Source organism: Coregonus clupeaformis, chromosome 17, assembly GCF_020615455.1.
Source record: "Coregonus clupeaformis isolate EN_2021a chromosome 17, ASM2061545v1, whole genome shotgun sequence".
NCBI classification, from domain to species: domain Eukaryota; kingdom Metazoa; phylum Chordata; class Actinopteri; order Salmoniformes; family Salmonidae; genus Coregonus; species Coregonus clupeaformis.
In genome coordinates, this window is record NC_059208.1 from 32912909 (window position 1) to 32931901 (window position 18993).

An 18993-nucleotide genomic window follows, 5' to 3' on the forward strand; every position below is an offset into this window, starting at 1 on the left:
CAATGGGGCTGAAGTGCTAGCTGCTATTGAGTAGTGTGCTAAAAAGACTTATCTTTCATTAGCCGAGCTTAAACAGAGTGCAGGCAGATGGTTCCATCCACAGCACAGCTGTTAGGGGCCTGCCTGAGTGTGAACAATATCATTCTGTCATGCCTTCAGATAGAGATCAACCACCTAGAGAAGGAACACTGGTTTTTACTGTACGTCGGTGTAATGCTTAGGGACTGAGCTTGAATGAACAATGAAAAGGCCAAAAGGAGAAGTAGTGGAGAGAGAGGTTTAACTAAGAGTCTCTTTATGAGGAGTCGTGAGCCATGAGCTCTCCTGATCCTATGAAAGTTAATAAAACAAAGAGATCAATAGCTAATCGTTCTCCTGTTTACTCCCCTAAATGACAGGTGATGTTTGCACATTTACTGAGGTTTCTCAAATTCAGTAAACCATTTAGGACAATACTAAGAATGTGACCCTAACTGGTAGAGTATGATCACCTGTGCGTATGACTGCACTATATGGCTCTGTATCTCGTCCATGGTGTCCGTCCCATAAGACACTGTCCCCAGGTGCAGCCGCTTGAAGATCATCTCGTTCTGTGTCAGAGTGCCTTCAATTCACAAAGAAGAATGAAGTGAGATTTGTATTAGAGGCAAAAAACAGGTTCATGAGTGAGAGAGACTATACCAGCACATAATTCACATACTGCTGTTCATCAAGTCATTTTTGAGTGGATCATGCATGCATTCTTATAGCTACAGTGTTACCTCTAGGATTTATTTCAGCATTGGTGGCAGAGTATAGGGGGGACGGATGTTTGTCCTCAGAAGAATGCATAATTACCACGTACCATCATGCATCATGGGACCTGAAGGGGTTGTTGTGACTCACCTCCTATTCCCCTAATCTCATTACCCATATGGACTCCCTGTCCTCTCCAACCAACCCAACACAGCATACAAGAGATACTGAGCGTTCCGACTAAAAACTACTGAAAATGGAGGCAGCGGCTCTCGTTTAATGGATGCTGCTTGCCAGAATGTGTATTGAGAGAGCGTAAACCTGATTAGGAGGCAACTACCTTCCAATAACATTACAGGCCCAAAAGGTTATCCAATTCAAATGGATTGATTGTTTTTGCTCTCTTTCCATGTGGTTTAACTATCAACAGGGATACATAGGTAAGGAGGCTGGCTAATCTATTCCTACTCTGCCTGGTAAGACAAAGAAGCATGTCGGGACCACCCCCAGAGTTGATCACTTTGATATAAGGTTTGGCTCTTGGAAAGGACACTCATTTGTTCTAAAATGTAATTTACATGTAAAATAAACAAAAGAGAAATGAACTAACAATCTCATGTGAATTCTATATTGTTCAGGGATGCAAACTGGTGAGGGCCCCAAAAGGTATATTTTATTGGCACAGAAATGATTGAAAAACCAATGTGAAGTGCAAGAACATTTGCTTATTTTCAGAGAATAACAAGTCCATAATACACATATGAAAATAGTGTCCTGGTGTAGGGGGGAGTAGGGCTCTTTGGTCTGGGTTTAAGGTTTATCATGACATGTAATGTCAGACAGACAGGAATGCATCAGTCTGCAATGCAGCTGCATCTGACAAGCTGTTCTATAGAGGTGCATAAAGAAAAGTAAAACAAATCCTGTCTCTAACACAATCCTAGTTGCTGATATTTTTTTTTTTTTTTACAAGGAATACATTAACACAATGAAAGTACTTAGAGGCTGCTGCCCTATGTACAGTTGAAGTCGGAAGTTTACATACACCTTAGCCAAATACATTTAAACTCAGTTTTTCACAATTCCTGACATTTAATCCTAGTAGAAATTCCCTGTCTTAGGTCAGTTAGGATCACCACTTTATTTTAAGAATGTGAAATGTCAGAATAATAGTAGAGAGAATGATTTATTTCAGCTTTTATTTCTTTCATCACATTCTCAGTGGGTCAGACGTTTACAAACACTCAATTAGTATTTGGTAGCATTGCCTTTAAATTATTTAACTTGGGTCAAACGTTTCGGGTAGCCTTCCACAAGCTTCCCACAATAAGTTGGGTGAATTTTGGCCCATTCCTCCTGACAGAGCTGGTGTAACTGAGTCAGGTTTGTAGGCCTCCTTGCTCGCACACGCTTTTTCAGTTCTGCCCACAAATGTTCTATAGGATTGAGGTCAGGGCTTTGTGATGGCCACCCCAATACCTTGACTTTGTTGTCCTTAAGCCATTTTGCCACAACTTTGGAAGTATGCTTGGGGTCATTGTCCATTTGGAAGACCCATTTGCGACCAAGCTTTAACTTCCTGACTGATGTCTTGAGATGTTGCTTCAATATATCCACATAATTTTCCTTCCTCATGATGCCATCTATTTTGTGAAGTGCACCAGTCCCTCCTGCAGCAAAGCACCCCCACAGCATAATGCTGCCTCCCCCGTTCTTCACGGTTGGGATGGTGTTCTTCAGCTTGCAAGCCACCCCCTTTTTCCTCCAAACATAACAATGGTCATTATGGCCAAACAGTTCTATTTTTGTTTCATCAGACCAGAGGACATTTCTCCAAAAAGTAAGATCTTTGTCACCATGTGCAGTTGCAAACTGTAATCTGGCTTTTTTATGGCGGTTTTGGAGCAGTGGATTCTTCCTTGCTGAGCAGCCTTTCAGATTATGTCAATATAGGACTAGTTTTACTGTGGATATATATACATTTGTACCTATTTCCTCCAGCATCTTCACAAGGTCCTTTGCTGTTGTTCTGGGATTGATTTGCACTTTTCGCACCAAAGTACGTTCATCTCTAGGAGACAGAACGCGTCTCCTTCCTGAGTGGTATGACGGCTGCGTGGTCCCATGGTGTTTATACTTGCGTACTATTGTTTGTACAGATGAACGTGGTACCTTCAGGCATTTGGAAATTGCTCCCAAGAATGAACCAGACTTGTGGTCTACATTTTTTTCTGAGGTCTTGGCTGATTTCTTTTGATTTTCCCATGATGTCAAGCAAAGAGGCACAGAGTTTGAAGGTAGGCCTTGAAATACATCCGCAGGTACACCTCCGATTGACTCAAATGATGTCAATTAACCTATCAGAAGCTTCTAAAGCAATGACATTTTCTGGAATTTTTCAAGCTGTTGAAAGGCACATTCAACTTAGTGTATGTAAACTTCTGACCCACTGGAATTGTGATACAGTGAATTATAAGTTAAATAATCTGTCTGTAAACAATTGTTGAAAAAATTACTTGTGTCATGCACAAAGTAGAGGTCCTAACCGACATGCCAAAACTGTTTGTTAACAAGAAATGTGTGTAGTGGTTGAAAAACAAGTTTTAATGACGCCAACCTAAGTGTATGTAAACTTCCGACTTCAACTGTACATAGTCATGGAACACTGGTCATTTTAATAATGTTTACATACTGTTTTACCCACTTCATATGTATACTGTATTCTAGTCAAGGCATCTCCTATTTAACTATCGCTGTACATATACTATTCTTCAGATATACTACATATTCTATCCATATACTGTCGATATTGTCTATACATCTCATCACATATACACATACATACAGTACCAGTGAAAAGTTTGGACACCTACTCATTCAAGGGTTTTTCTTTATTTTTACATTGTAGAATAATAGTGAAGACATCAAAACTATGAAATAACACATATGGAATCATGTAGTAACCAAAAAAGTGATAAACAAATGAAAATATATTTTATATTTGAGATTCTTCAAATAGCCAACTTTTGTCTTGATGACAGCTTTGCACACTCTTGCCATTCACCTGGAATGCTTTTCCAACCGTCTTGAAGGAGTTCCCACATATGCTGAGCACTTGTTGGCTGCTTTTCCTTCACTCTGCCATCCGACTCATCTCAATTGGGTTGAGGTCGGGGGATTGTGGAAGCCAGGTCATCTAACGGAGCACTCCATCACTCTCCTTCTTGGTAAAATAGCCCTTACACCGCCTGGAGGTGTGTTGGGTCATTGTCCTGTTGAAAAAAAAATGATAGTCCCACTAAGACCAAACCAGATGGGATGGCGTATCGCTGCAGAATACTGTGGTAGCCATGCTGGTTATTTGTGCCTTGAATTCTAAATAAATCAGACAGTGTCACCAGCAAAGCACCCCTACACCATGACATCTCCTCCTCCATGCTTTACGGTGGGAACTACACATGCGGAGATCATCCGTTCACCCACACCACGTTTCATAAAGACACAGAGGTTTGAACCAAATATCTCACATTTCGACTCCAGACCAAAGGACACATTTCCACCGGTCTAATGTCCATTGCTCGTGTTTCTTGGCCCAAGCAAGTCTCTTCTTCTTATTGGTGTCCTTTAGTAGTGGTTTCTTTGCAGCAATTCGACCATGAAGTCCTCTGAACAGTTGATGTTGAGATGTGTCTGTTACTTGAACTCTGAAGCATTTATTTGAGCTGCTCCGTTTCTCTTTGCTTATTTGAGCTGTGCTTGCCATAGTATGGACTTGGTCTTTTACCAAATAGGGCTATCTTCTGAATACCCCCCCTACCTAGACACAACACCACTAATTGGCTCAAACGCCTTAAGAAGGAAAGAAATTCCACAAGTTAACTTTTAACAAGGCACAGCTGTTAATTGGTCCTCTGTAGCTCAGCTGGTAGAGCATGGCACGGTCTATTGTCCATTGCTCGTGTTTCTTGACCAACGCAGGTCTCTTCTTCTTATTGGTGTCCTTTAGGTGTTGTTTCTTTTCAGCAATTCGACGATGAAGGCCTGATTCACACAGTCCCCTCTGAACAGTTGATGTTGAGATGTGTCTGTTACTTGAACTCTGTGAAGCATTTATTTGGACTGCAATTTCTGAGGCTGGTAACTCTAACGAACTTAACCTCTGCAGCAGAGGTAACTCTGGGTCTTCCATTTCTGTGGTGGTCCTCATGAGAGCCAGTTTCTTCACAGCGCTTGATGGTTTTTGCAACAGCACTTGAAAAAACATTCAAAGTTCTTGAAGTTTTCCGGATTGACTGACCTTCATGTCTTAAAGTAATGATGGACTGTCGTGTCTCTTTGCTTATTTGAGCTGTTCTTGTCATAATATGGACTTGGTCTTTTACCAAATAGGGTTATCTTCTGTATACCCCCCCTACCTTGTCACAACACAACCTCATCAAACGCATTAAGAAGGAAAGAAATTCCACAAGTTAACTTTTAAGAAGGCACCTGTTAATTGAAATGCATTCCAGGTGACTACCTCATAAAGCTGGTTGAGAGAATGCCAAGAGTGTGCAAAGCTGTCATCAAGGCAAAGGGTGGCTATTTTAAGATTCTCAAATATAAAACATATTTTGATATGTTTAACACTTTTTGGGTTACTACATGATTCCATACAGTGGGGCAAAAAAGTATTTAGTCAGCCACCAATTGTGCAAGTTCTCCCACTTAAAAAGATGAGAGAGGCCTGTAATTTTCATCATAGGTACACGTCAACTATGACAGACAAATTGAGAAAAAAAAATCCAGAAAATCCCATTGTAGGATTTTTAATGAATTTATTTGCAAATTATGGTGGAAAATAAGTATTTGGTCACCTACAAACAAGCAAGATTTCTGGCTCTCACAGACCTGTAACTTCTTCTTTAAGAGGCTCCTCTGTCCTCCACTCGTTACCTGTATTAATGGCACCTGTTTGAACTTGTTATCAGTATAAAAGACACCTGTCCACAACCTCAAACAGTCACACTCCAAACTTCACAATGGCCAAGACCAAAGAGCTGTCAAAGGACACCAAAAACAAAATTGTAGACCTGCACCAGGCTGGGGAAGACTGAATCTGCAACAGGTAAGCAGCTTGGTTTGAAGAAATCAACTGTGGGAGCAATTATTAGGAAATGGAAGACATACAAGACCACTGATAATCTCCCTCGATCTGGGGCTCCATGCAAGATCTCACCCCGTGGGGTCAAAATGATCACAAGAACGGTGAGCAAAAATCCCAGAACCACACGGGGGGACCTAGTGAATGACCTGCTGAGAGCTGGGACCAAAGTAACAAAGCCAACCATCAGTAACACACTACGCCGCCAGGGGACTCAAATCCTGCAGTGCGAGACGTGTCCCCCTGCTTAAGCCAGTACATGTCCAGGCCCGTCTGAAGTGCATTTGGATGATCCAGAAGAGGATTGGGAGAATGTCATATGGTCAGATGAAACCAAAATATAACTTTTTTGGTAAAAACTCAACTCGTCATGTTTGGAGGACAAAGAATGCTGAGTTGCAGCCAAAGAACACCATACCTACTGTGAAGCATGGGGTTGGAAACATCATGCTTTGGGGCTGTTTTTCTGCAAAGGGACCAGGGACGACTGATCCGTGTAAAGGAAAGAATGAATGGGGCCATGTATCGTGAGATTTTGAGTGAAACCCTCCTTCCATCAGCAAGGGCATTGAAGATGAAACGTGGCTGGGTCTTTCAGCATGACAATGATCCCAAACACACCGCCCGGGCAACGAAGGAGTGGCTTCGTAAGAAGCATTTCAAGGTCCTGGAGTGGCCTAGCCAGTCTCCAGATCTCAACCCCATAGAAAATCTTTGGAGGGAGTTGAAAGTCTGTGTTGCCCAGCGACAGCCCCAAAACATCACTGCTCTAGAGGAGATCTGCATGGAGGAATGGGCCAAAATACCAGCAACAGTGTGTGAAAACCTTGTGAAGACTTACAGAAAACGTTTGACCTGTGTCATTGCCAACAAAGGGTATATAACAAAGTATTGAGAAACTTTTGTTATTGACCAAATACTTATTTTCCACCATCATATGCCAATAAATTCATAAAAAATCCTACAATGTGATTTTCTGGAATTTTTTTTCTAATTTTGTCTGTCATAGTTGACGTGTACCTGTGATGAAAATTACAGGCCTCTCTCATCTTTTTAAGTGGGAGAACTTGCACAATTGGTGGCTGACTAAATACTTTTTTTCCCCACTGTATGTGTTATTTCATAGTTTTGATGTCTTCACTAATATTCTATAATGTAGAAAATAGTAAAAATAAAGAAAAACCCTTGAATGAGTAGGTGTTCTAAAACTTTTGACCGGTAGTGTATACATACACTGCATTTGGAAAGTATTCAGACCCCTTGACTTTTTCCACATTTTGTTACGTTACAACCTTATTCTAAAAATGATTAAATAGTCCCCCCCTCATCGATCTACACACAATACCCCATAATGACAAAGAAAAAACAGGTTTTTTGAAATGTTTCCAAACGTATAAAAAAGCCCGGAAATATCATATTTACACAAGTATTTAGACCCTTTACTCAGCAACTTTGGCAGCGATTACAGCCTCGAGTCTTCTTGGGTATGACGCTACAAGCTTGGCACACCTGTATTTGGGGAGTTTTTCCCATTCTTCTCTGCAGATCCTCTCAAGTTATGTCAGGTTGGATGGGGAGCGTCGCTGCACAGCTATTTTCAGGTCTCTCCAGAGATGTTCGATCGGGTTCAAGTCCGCGCTCTGGCTGGGGGGCCACTCAATGACATTCAGAGACTCCACCAAAGCCACTCCGGCGTTGTCTTGGCTGTGTGCTTAGGGTCGTTGTCCTGTTGGAAGGTGAACCTTTGCCCCAGTCTGAGGTCCTGAGCGCTCTGGAGCAGGTTTTCATCAAGGATCTCTCTGTACTTTGCACCATTCATGTTTCCCTCAATCCTGACTAGTTTCCCAGTCCCTGCCGCTGAAAAACATCCCCACAGCATGAAGCTGCCACCACCATGCTTCACTGTAGGGATGGTGCCAGGTTTCCTCCAGACGTGACGCTTGGCATTCAGGCCAAAGAGTTCAATCTTGGTTTCATCAGACCAGAGAATCTTGTTTCTCATGGTTTGAGAGTCCTTTAGGTGCCTTTTCGCAAACTCCAAGCGGGCTGTCATGTGCCTTTTACTGAGGAGTGGCTTCCGTCTACCATAAAGGCCTGATTGGTGGAGTGCTGCAGAGATGGTTGTCCTTCTGGACGGTTCTCCCATCTCCACAGAGGAACTCTGGAGCTCTGTCAGAGCAGCCATCGGGTTCTTGGTCAACTCCCTGACCAAGGCCCTTCTCCCCCGATTGCTCAGTTTGGCCGGGCGGCCAGCTCTAGGAAGAGCCTTGGTGGTTCCAAACTTCTACCATTTAAGAATGATGGAGGCCACTATGCTGCAGAAATTTTTGGTACCCTTCCCCAGATCTGTGTCTCGACACAATCCTGTCTCGGAGCTCTACGGAAAATTCCTTCGAACTCATGGCTTCGTTTTTGCTCTGACATGCACTATCAACTGTGGGACCATATATAGACAGGTGTGTGCCTTTCCAAATCATGTCCAATCAATTGAATTGACCACAGGTGGATTCCAATGAAGTTGTAGAAACATCTCAAGGATGATCAAGGGAAACCGGTTGCACTTGAGCTCAATTTCGAGTGTCATAGCAAAGGGTCTGAATACTTATGTAAATAAGGTTTCTGTTTTTTTTATATATTTAATAAATGCAAAATAAATTATAAAAACCTGTTTTCGCTTTGTCATTATGGGGTATTGTGTAGATTGACAAGGGAAAACAAGTATATAATCCATTTTAGAATAAGGCTGTAACATAAAAATGTGGAAAAAGTAAAGGGGTCTGAATACTTTCCGAATGTGTGTGTGTGTGTGTGTGTATATATATATATATATATATTTTTTTTTACCTTCATTTAACTAGGCAAGTCAGTTAAGAACAAATTCTTATTTACAATGACGGCCTACACCGGCCAAACCCGGACGATGCTGGGCCAATTGCACGCCACCCGATGGGACTCCCAATCACGGCCGGTTGTGATACAGCCTGGAATCGAACCAGGGGGTCTGTAGTGACGCCTCAAGCACTGAGATGCAGTGTCTTAGACCGCTGCGCCACTCGGGAGCCCATATATTCAAGACTCAGACATTGCTCGTCCTATATTTCTTAATTCCATTCTTTTAGTTTTTAGATGTGTGTATTATTGTGTATTGTTAGATATTACTGCACTGTTGGCGCTAGGAACGATCTCAACCTATTCTCAAACTTTAAATGGGTAAGAAGCCCGGCTCGCTGGCTTGGAGCCAGGCGTGGAATGCGAGCCGCCTAGTGGGCCACTTTTGGTAAGTAGAACTGGTGCTGCGGAATGAACCGAACGCTGGATTAAGGCACCCGATGCCAATGCTCATCAGACACCAGAAAAGGTGTTGGTCGATATTGACAGCAAGACGGTGGCTATGGAAGACGGAATCTGCTATGGGAGGGGCGATCGCCTCGGTCGCCCCCGGCCGATCGAAAAGGAGTCGGGTTCAGATCCCCGAATCCGGAGTGGCGGAGACGGGTGCTGCGAGGCATCCAGTGCGGTAATGCAACCGTTCCCGGAGAAGCTGGCGGGAGCCCCGGGGAGAGTTCTCTTTTCTTTGTGAAGGGCATGGCGCCCTGGAATGGGTTCACACCGAGAGAGGGGCTCAAGCCCTGGAAAGCGTCGCAGTTAGATTAGAGTACAAGGGGCAATAAGATACACTACAAGAAAGGGAACACATATACAGTCGTGGTCAAAAGTTTTGAGAATTACACAAATATTAATTTTCACAAAGTCTGCTGCCTCAGTTTTTATGATGGCAATTTGCATATACTCCAGAAAGTTATACAGAGTGATCAGATTAATTGCAATTAATTGCAAAGTCCCTCTTTGCCATGAAAATGAACTTAATCCCAAAAAAACATTTCCACTGCGTTTCAGCCCTGCCACAAAAGGACCAGCTGACATCATGTCAGTGATTCTCTCGTTAACACAGGTGAGAGTGTTGACGAGGACAAGGCTGGAGATCACTCTGTCATGCTGATTGAGTTAGAATAACAGACTGGAAGCTTTAAAAGGTGGGTGATGCTTGAAATCATTGTTCTTCCTCTGTAACCATGGTTACCTGCAAGGAAACACATGCCGTCATCATTGCTTTGCACAAAAAGTGCTTCACAGGCAAGGATATTGCTGCTAGTAAGATTGCACCTAAATCAACCATTTATCGGATCATCAAGAACTTCAAGGAGAGAGGTTCAATTGTTGTGAAGAAGGATTCAGGGCGCCCAAGAAAGTCCAGCAAGCGCCAAGACGGTCTCCTAAAGATGATTCAACTGCGGAATCGGGGCACCACCAGTGCAGAGCTTGCTCAGGAATGGCAGCAGGCAGGTGTGAGTGCATCTGCACGCACAGTGAGGTGAAGACTTTTGGAGGATGGCCTGGTGTCAAGAAGGGCAGCGAGGAAGCCACTTCTCTCCAGGAAAAACATCAGGGACAGACTGATATTCTGCAAAAGGTACAGGGATTGGACTGCTGAGGACTGGGGTAAAGTCATTTTCTCTGATGAATCCTCTTTCCGATTGTTTGGGGCATCCGGAAAACACCTTGTCCGGAGAAGACAAGGTGAGCGCTACCATCAGTCCTGTGTCATTCCAACAGTAAAGCATCCTGAGACCATTCATGTGTGGGGTTGCTTCTCAGGCAAGGGAGTGGGCTCACTCACAATTTTGCCTAAGAACACAGCCATGAATAAAGAATGGTACCAACACATCCTCCGAGAGCAACTTCTCCCAACCATCCAAGAACAGTTTGGTGACGAACAATGCCTTTTCCAGCATGATGGAGCACCTTGCCATAAGGCAAAAGTGATAACTAAGTGGCTCGGGGAACAAAACATCGAAATTTTGGGTCCATGGCCAGGAAACTCCCCAGACCTTAATCCCATTGAGAACTTGTGGTCAATCCTCAAGAGGCGGGTGGACAAACAAAACCCCACAAATTCTGACTAACACCAAGCATTGATTATGCAAGAATGGGCTGCCATCAGTCAGGATGTGGCCCAGAAGTTAATTGACAGCATGCCAGGGCGGATTGCAGAGGTCTTGAAAAAGAAGGGTTAACACTGCAAATATTGACTCTTTGCATAAACTTAATGTAATTGTCAATATAAACCTTTGACACTTATGGAATGCTTGTAATTATACTTCAGTATACCATAGTAACATCTGACAAAAGTATCTAAAAACACTGAAGCAGCAAACTTTGTGAAGACAAATACTTGTGTCATTCTCAAAACTTGACCACGACTGTATAACAGTAAAAAAATAAAATAATATATATTATATATATATATATTAAAAGGGAGTAAAACAAGGGATGGCACGGGTCTCAGAGTGTCAGACGGAGACAAGCAGTAGGAAACGGATGCCCAACCCAGCTGAAGGTTGCCGGGAAGTAGCGCTAGTCCGTGGCTCTCTTCTCCGGGTAAGCAGTGAGCAGCACATCGCCTGAGCTCAGTTCCCCGCATCTCCAGGTTGCCTGTGTTGCGCCCGACCGGCTCCACCCCCCTTTCCCCGTTAGGCACGGCCGCATGGTGCACCTATGGGCAGGTGCGTCGGCCGCGTCCGAATGGGATCGGGGGTTGCCGGCGAACCGGGTCATCCCGCCTCGGGCTCACATATCAAGTGCTTGGGGTCTCGCCCATGACCCAAGCGTGGCTCCGGGTACCTAGCCAACCTCTCTGCACCCCGGCGGGCAGGGGAAAGGAGGGCAACCTCCCCAACCCCTTCTAGCCACTAGCCTCTGCGTAAAACAAGAGACTGTCTACTGACAGGATCAACCAGGTAATGGACTCTAATCCATTGCCGTTCCAGGGCGACCAACCCGGGTTATCAAAACTGGCACCGACAGTGGGGGTTTCCGGACACCATCAGGTCAAGCGAGCGGGATCTTCCACAGTCCTATATTCCGGGGACTCTAGGGGAAAAAATTACGGGAGATCAGATCCACCAGTGCGGCCAAGTCAGACTCACAAGCGCAGAATACGTGAAGGGCAATCGGGAAAGACCCAGCCGGCAATGGGGGATATCTCAAACTTGAACGAACCCTGGTCTAGCCAACTGAGAAAACGTCGCCGCCTAAACAATTCTCAGCCCACAAGCCCAGACAGCCGGATGCGGTGGGGGACCCAGGCATCGAATAACAGAGGAATGAAGGTTGTGTTGCCACCACAGCCAGCTCGGTCCGAACCATCTCCTGCCACAGACCCTCTTCCAGCCAATCCTCCAGCCATCGACACCATGCTCATCATAATCCCGGTACATGAACTGAGCTGCGGGTTATGTGGTGAAATACTTAAATGGGTGGGCTTCATCGTCAGACACTTTAAGATCCGCCATAGCCTGGTGAAATTCCTATATAAATGCAGCTCTTGTGGGCATTTCGGCCCCAGTAGTTATGCAATCTCCTGTCACGTTCCTGTGCAGAGACCCAGATTGAGGCTGCGGCAGCCTTCGCATTCGAAAATTGCCCAAAAAGCTTCCATACTGGGGTCGGCCTCTCCCAGCATAAGCGACACATCCACATAGCCCTTCATTGCCAGCAAAAGTCAGAGGAAGCGAGAGCGTTCAAGGAAAAGCGGAAAGGAAGGGGAAATAACAACAAGGGCTGGACAAAGTGGGAAGAACAAGAGATGGACCACCGGTATTAACTATTAGAGGGCCACAAATACATCCATAGCAGGGTCGCGATGGGCCTACCTAGGAGGACCCGAGAGCAGGTGAGGGTCAAATGAAGACGCCTGAGAAAGGCAGCGACCCAAAACGATGGTCCCGTGGAAGCCCCTGTGGAGAACAATGAATTCATGAATACATGCGGTCCGCGACAAACTCTGGGCTGCGGTCAAGGCCAACAAGGGGATGGGGATCTCGTAATCGGGTCCATCACAATATCCTTGAGGGGTGTGGATCAGAATTGTGCACTGATTGAGTCTTCTGCACCGGAATTACAGAAGTTGCTGTGCAAAGTTGCGGGAATGGATGGAAAAAGCGATATGAGGGAAAGCAGGCCTATGAGCGGAAATAAAAGAGGGAAAGTCAAGAGGGCGGCCTACCGTCGACAACAGATGTTGTTTGACAAAGATCAGTCCAAATTGGCAACCCTAATCTTAGACGGAGAGGTGAATGGTTTGTGTAACATCCCCATGCCAGAACTTACTCTGGCCTTTGCCGACCGATGGCAGGCCACGAAGCCATTCAACAGGCTGGGCCAAATCCGCACAGAAGGAGGGGCCAACAATGGTAAATTCCAACATCTGATCTCAGCAATGGAGGTATATGAAAACCTCAAGGAAATGAAAAAGGGCACAGCAGCAGAACCAGATGGAGTGACCAGAGAACGTCTGTTAAGTTGGGACCCCAAAGGAGACAAGTTGGCTAGCTTATTCTCGATGTGGCTGGTGACAGGGGCCCTACCATCGACCTTCAAAGAGTGCTGCACTACCCTAATACTAAAAACGTCTGATCCAGTAGAGCGGATGCAGATTGGAGGATGGAGGCCCATCACTATCAGATCCGTAGTGGCAAGGCTCTTCTCAAGGATTATTACAGCCAGGCTGGCGCGTGCCTGCCCGATAAATCTGCGACAGAGTGGCTTCATATCTGCCCCGGGGTGTTCAGAAAACGTTACGTTGCTCCAGGGGCTCATCAAGCAGAGTAAAAAACAACAAACACCCCTAGCAGTGGTATTTGTGGACTTTCTGAAGGCCTTCGACTCGGTATCACACAAGCACCTTCTGGGTGTTCTAGGGCAAAAGGGCCTCGACCACTGATGAGAAAAGCACAACAAAGGATTATTGTTGACGGAGTAAAATCCTCGATGATTGATATGTCGGTCAGTGTTAAGCAAGGTGACCCAATGTCACTGCTGCTGTTCAATCTGGCACTGGATCCATTGATCCAGACACTCGAACGCAACGGCTCTGTGGTCGGGTCTGATGGCAGTCAGACCACCACTTTAGCGATTGCAATGACTTGGTACTGTTAAGCAGCTCAGTGAAGGGTATGGGACAAAACATTGCAATTCTGGAACAATTTTGCCAACTGATGGGGTTAAGAGTGCAACCCAGAAAGTGCCGCAGTTTTTCCATTGAGAAAGGCAGTAATGGCAAGGGTGAGTCATCATTCAAGGTGAATGACTGTTCAGCCTGGAAACTGAATGGAGAGGACGTGCACATGATTGGGCCAGAGGAATCTGAAAAATATCTTGGAATGCTAGTGAATCCATGGGCAGGCATTGTCAAAACGGAACTGATCGGGCTACTTCGTGATTGGATATGCAAGATTGGGCGGGCAGCACTAAAACCTTCACAAAAGGTCAAGATGTTGAACTCCTTCCTTTCAGAGGCTGATCTACAAAGCCAACCACGGCAACATAAAGGGGGCCGACCTGACCAAAATCGATGGAATGATAAGAACCGCGGTGAAGGAATGGCTCCACCTCCCACCGAACACCTGTAACGGGTTGCTTTATGCGAAACACCGAGACGGGGGTCTAGGCATCGTAAAATTGGCCCGCCAGATTCCATCGATCCAGGCCAGAAGGATTCACCGGCTGTGGCACTCGGCAGATGAGTGCACCCGGGGGATAACTCGCAACACAGTTGGGAAAGCGGAGTTCAAGGGAACATGGCTGAGAGCCAGTGGGAGTGACGCAGGGAGGCCCTCCCTCGAAGACAACAATTCCTGCTTAGTGGCGCCGCGGTGCCCAATCCCGTGCGATTGGAGACAGGAGGAAATGGATCAGCCTGGCAACTCAAGGTATAGGGATGCAGGCCTTTGGTAATGACAAGACCAACAATACAAGGCCAGTACATCGATGGGCTCAAACTGAGGGCCAACGTCTACCCCACCCGGGAGATGCTCGCAAGTGAAGGAATGGCCGACCGGCTCGAGGAAGAGGCCCCGAGTGATGGTGCTTAAATCACCCGTGGCCATATCAGGTCAAGTGGATTTGATATTCCTCGCTTCGCCGGTGCTCCTCATGTCAAGTGAAGAAATTCAATGAAGCGTGAGAAAACGGCGGCAGTAAATATGACTCTCTTAAGGTAGCCAAATGCCTCATCATCTAATCAGTGACGGGCATGAATGGATGAACGAGTTTCCCCACTGTCCCTACCTACAATCTAGCGAAACCGCAGCCAAGGGAACGGGCTTGGCGGAATCAGCGGGGAAAGAAGACCCTGTTGAGCTTGACTCTAGTCTGGCACTGTGAAGAGACATGAGAGATGTAGAATAAGTGGGAGGCCTCGGCCGCCTGTGAAATACCACTACTCTCATCGTTTTTTCACTTACCCGGTGAGGCAAGCTCCGAGCGGGCTCTCGCTTCTGGCGTCAATGAAGCGCGGATCACTCGCTGCGATCTATTGAAAGTCAGCCCTCGATCCAAGCTTTTGTCGGGGACGGAAGGCGTCTTCCTCCACCATCCTTTTTCTTTACTCACGGGTTACCAGGTGCACACAGAAGGGCCAGGGGCCAGACACAGAGTGCGAGCGAGAGCCCAGGCAGGCGTGTAGAAGGCGCAAGACATGGACATGTGGCTCTGGCTAGATAGGGGACTAGGTCTCCCATCCGCCCGGGCCCGTCCGCTGGTGGGACTTTGAGTCAGGCTGTGATTCGCTGTGGAAGTCAAAGGGTCACCAGGTGCACAAGGAGGCCTCCCCCAAGGCGGGGGGCACTCAGAGTCCGAGCAGTGGCGACAGGACTATGGGGCTGGGGGCAGCACTCAGGCTGTGGAGGTTGGAGTGTGGACTTAGTCTCTGAGCAGAAAAAAGCGGGCGGGTCACCAGGTGCACAGAGCCTGTTTTAGGTTACCGGGCGCACATGCTTCCTGACAGCGGGACTATAGAGGTCTTAGTGTCCGGGGGAGGGGTACTTAAGTGTGGGTGCCCCGGTACACCTGGTGGGTGAGGTTATAGAGGTGGCTGAGCCCTGGCCGGTGCGAGTGATGGGTGATGCCCAGAGAGAGGGGTGTTGACCGGGCAGGGAGTGTAGGCCTAGAGGCCTGGAGGTCTGTAGTTCCAGGGAGTAAGCTACACTCTCAGGCCCAGGGAGAGGGATGTTGACCGGGCAGGGAGTGCAGGCCTAGAGGTGTGGAGGTCTGTAGTTCCAGGGAGTAAGCTACACTCTCAGGCACAGGGAGCGGGATGTTGACCGGGCAGGGAGTGTAGGCCTAGAGGCCTGGAGTCAGAGGTCACCAGGTCAATGGGGGCCTGCCTAGAGGTCAGGAAGACCCCAGGAAGAAGGCCCAAGTGAATAGGTGTGTGAGTGACACCGTCCCTTTTTTTTGGCCTACTAGGGCTTCTGGTGTGTGGAGGGCTGGATTCTTTCGTTTTTCAGCCGAGCTCTCTCATTGATTTACATTGGGTTCCCAGGTCAACACCTGGTAACCTGTTCGGTCACCCTGTGCACAGCTGGACTTAGTCTCTGGAGCGAAAGCTGGACTCTTACATCGGGATCCCAGGTGCCTGTGGTTAAACACAGCCTAAAATGTCCAGTGGCACCCTCTTGTGGCTGAACCCAGGTTGGGGGGGGGGGGGACCCCAACCCGGCAATGGACCCCCAGCCCACCCGAGGGCCCCTGGAGCCATCCCCCCCATCAACACACGGAGGAAAAGCAGGACATTTTTTAGGATATAATTTATTTATTTATTAATAATACTTCCCGAGGTGCTAGAGGTCCCAAATTTGGACTGGTACCCTCACTCGAGACAGGCTCCGACCGCCGACCTGAACCGAATTGAGAAGGTGAGCCCGGGCGCCCAGCCACACTTCATTCACTTTAACTACGACCTAAGATCAGACAAGACAACCCACTGAATTTAAGCATATTACTAAGCGGAGGAAAATAAACTAACCAGGATTCCCTCAGTAGCAGCGAGCGATGAGGGAAGAGGCCAGCGTCAAATCCCTGTCCGTCCGGCAGGCACGGGAAATGTGGCGTATAGAAGACCGCTTTGCCCGGTGTCGATCAGAGGCCTGAGTCTTTCTGATCGAGGCCGGTAATGGCCCCCGTCGCGCCATAAGGGAAAGTTTAAAATAACTTTGAAGAGAGAGTTCAAGAGGGCGTGAAACCGTTGAGAGGTAAACAGGTGGGGTCCGCGCAGGTCAGGGTAGGCCGTTCCAGTGTGGTCGAATCCCCTCGTGGGACTGACCTCCGGTCGGGCTCGGCAGGGCAGGGGGCGAAGGTGGCTACCGGTTTCGGCCGTGAGCTTTACAGCGCCACTGCTCCGTACTCGCCGCTTCCCAGGGCCGAGGACTTAGTACCCGCTGCGTCATGTCCCCCTGCGGGCAAATCGGTCGTCCGACCTGGGTATAGGGGCAAAAGACTAATCGAGCCATCTAGTAGCTGGTTCCCTCCGAAGTTCCCTCAGGATAGCTGGCGATCGAAGTCTCTCAGTTTTATCTGGTAAAGTGAATGATTAGAGGTCTTGGGGCCGAAACGATCTCAACCTATTCTCAAACTTTAAATGAGTAAGAAGCCCGGCTCGGAATGCGAGCCACCTAGTGGGCTACTTTTGGTAAGCAAAACTGCCGCTGCGGGATGAACCGAACGCCGGGTTAAGGCGCCCAATGCCGACGCTCATCAGATCCCAGAAAAGGTGTTGGTCCAAATAGACAGCAGGTTGGTGGCCATGGAAGTCACCTGCAATAACATCTGCTAAATATGTGTAAGCGAGCAATACAATTTTTATTTGAAGTATGAGTATTTTAATAATAAGAAATGAATAAAAGCTCATGAATAAAAGGTTTTTTGAGTGTTCCATGCTCAATCAAGCACATTGTACCCTCAAATATGAGTGACTTAGGTGAGACAGAAATGCTCAGCTGCCCCTTTAAGGACGGTAGGTTGCCATGGTAACGGTGGAGAATCGCTGACATCTCTTCGCTAAGTTAGCAGTTGCATCAACTGCAAACTAACATAGAAAAATAACCTAGCATGTGAACAAAACTATGTAAATAGCCAAGAAACACTAGGACAAAGTCACACTTTAGAAGACCTTCTGGTAAATCCAACCAACTATGCCTGTGTGCTTCCCAATTCGTTTTATTTCAGCACCACACTCACAGTGCCACAGCCCCCCAGTTTGTGGCGTGAAGAGATGACAGAGCCTGTCCACGAAGCACTCAATCTGATATATCTGACATCACGCTCTGAACTCTTTCTTTGATATTGTTTTTGTAGGATGCGTAGGGATGCATTCTGCCCTCATTTGATCATACTACAGTGGCTGTGTGTCCTGTCACCTGTTTTGTCAGTCAGTAGGTACACCAGGCGGCCCAGCTCTTCAGGGATGGTACTGGTCCGTACCACGGTACCAGGGATGTTTTCATCTTTCATGATCATCCAACCGTAGGCCGACTTCCCCATGTCCAGATTGACACGCAAGCTGCACATACAAATAAAACAGAGGTCAAGTTAAATATGTGTTCAGCAAAAGATGTATTAGGCAAAAGATGTGTTAGGCAAGCAAAATAAAATCCAACTACCATGATTCTATTCAACGTCACCCAACAAGAGTCAATCAAAGACTCATTAGAGCAGTGAAATGGATGCCATGCTGTACCATAGAGTTAGATACACTATCTATATTGTGTCTACCTCTATGTGCCGTACCTGATGGGGATGATGTAGGAGAATAGCACGATGAAGCGGAACAGGTTGCGAAACCAGGGGCCCACAAAGCCCTGCAGCGCTACCATGACAACCGACAGGACCACCTGAGCCAGGAACAGAGCCTTGGTAAGGCGGTTCAGCTCCAGGTCCAGCAGACCAACCTGTAGAGGCGAAAGAGGTCAGGGTTCAGAGGTTAAAGTTCAAGGTCAGAGCCACAGGTTAAAAGGACAGACAAATCCTCCACTGGGACTAGACATGCATGGTTTCATTGACTCTTTATGCATGCATTTATTTGTATTTATTATGGATCCCTATTGGCAGCAGCTACTCTTCCTGGGGTTCCGCAATATTAAGGCAGTTATATACAATTAAAAACATTACATTTCACAAGAGATTTCACAACACATTAAGTGTGTGCCCTCAGGCCACTACATTTTGATCAGTGTTTTAAATCTGATTTTCCTGCTTGAATGCGTTACTTGAAGTGG

The 18993-nt window shown here is 46.7% G+C and overlaps 1 protein-coding gene across 2 annotated transcripts in view; it reads right to left on the minus strand.

The window, feature by feature from the left end:
- Window positions 1–18993, minus strand: part of LOC121586268 (probable phospholipid-transporting ATPase IIB) — a 75326-nt gene that overhangs the window by 24887 nt on the left and 31446 nt on the right. For both annotated transcript variants that reach the window (XM_041902837.1, XM_041902836.1), the window contains exons 12-14: window positions 18506–18666; window positions 18136–18278; window positions 492–604 (exon numbers count right to left, since the gene is read on the minus strand). In XM_041902837.1, the coding sequence (XP_041758771.1) occupies window positions 492–604; window positions 18136–18278; window positions 18506–18666 (417 nt within the window). The remainder of the gene's footprint in view (window positions 1–491; window positions 605–18135; window positions 18279–18505; window positions 18667–18993) is intronic.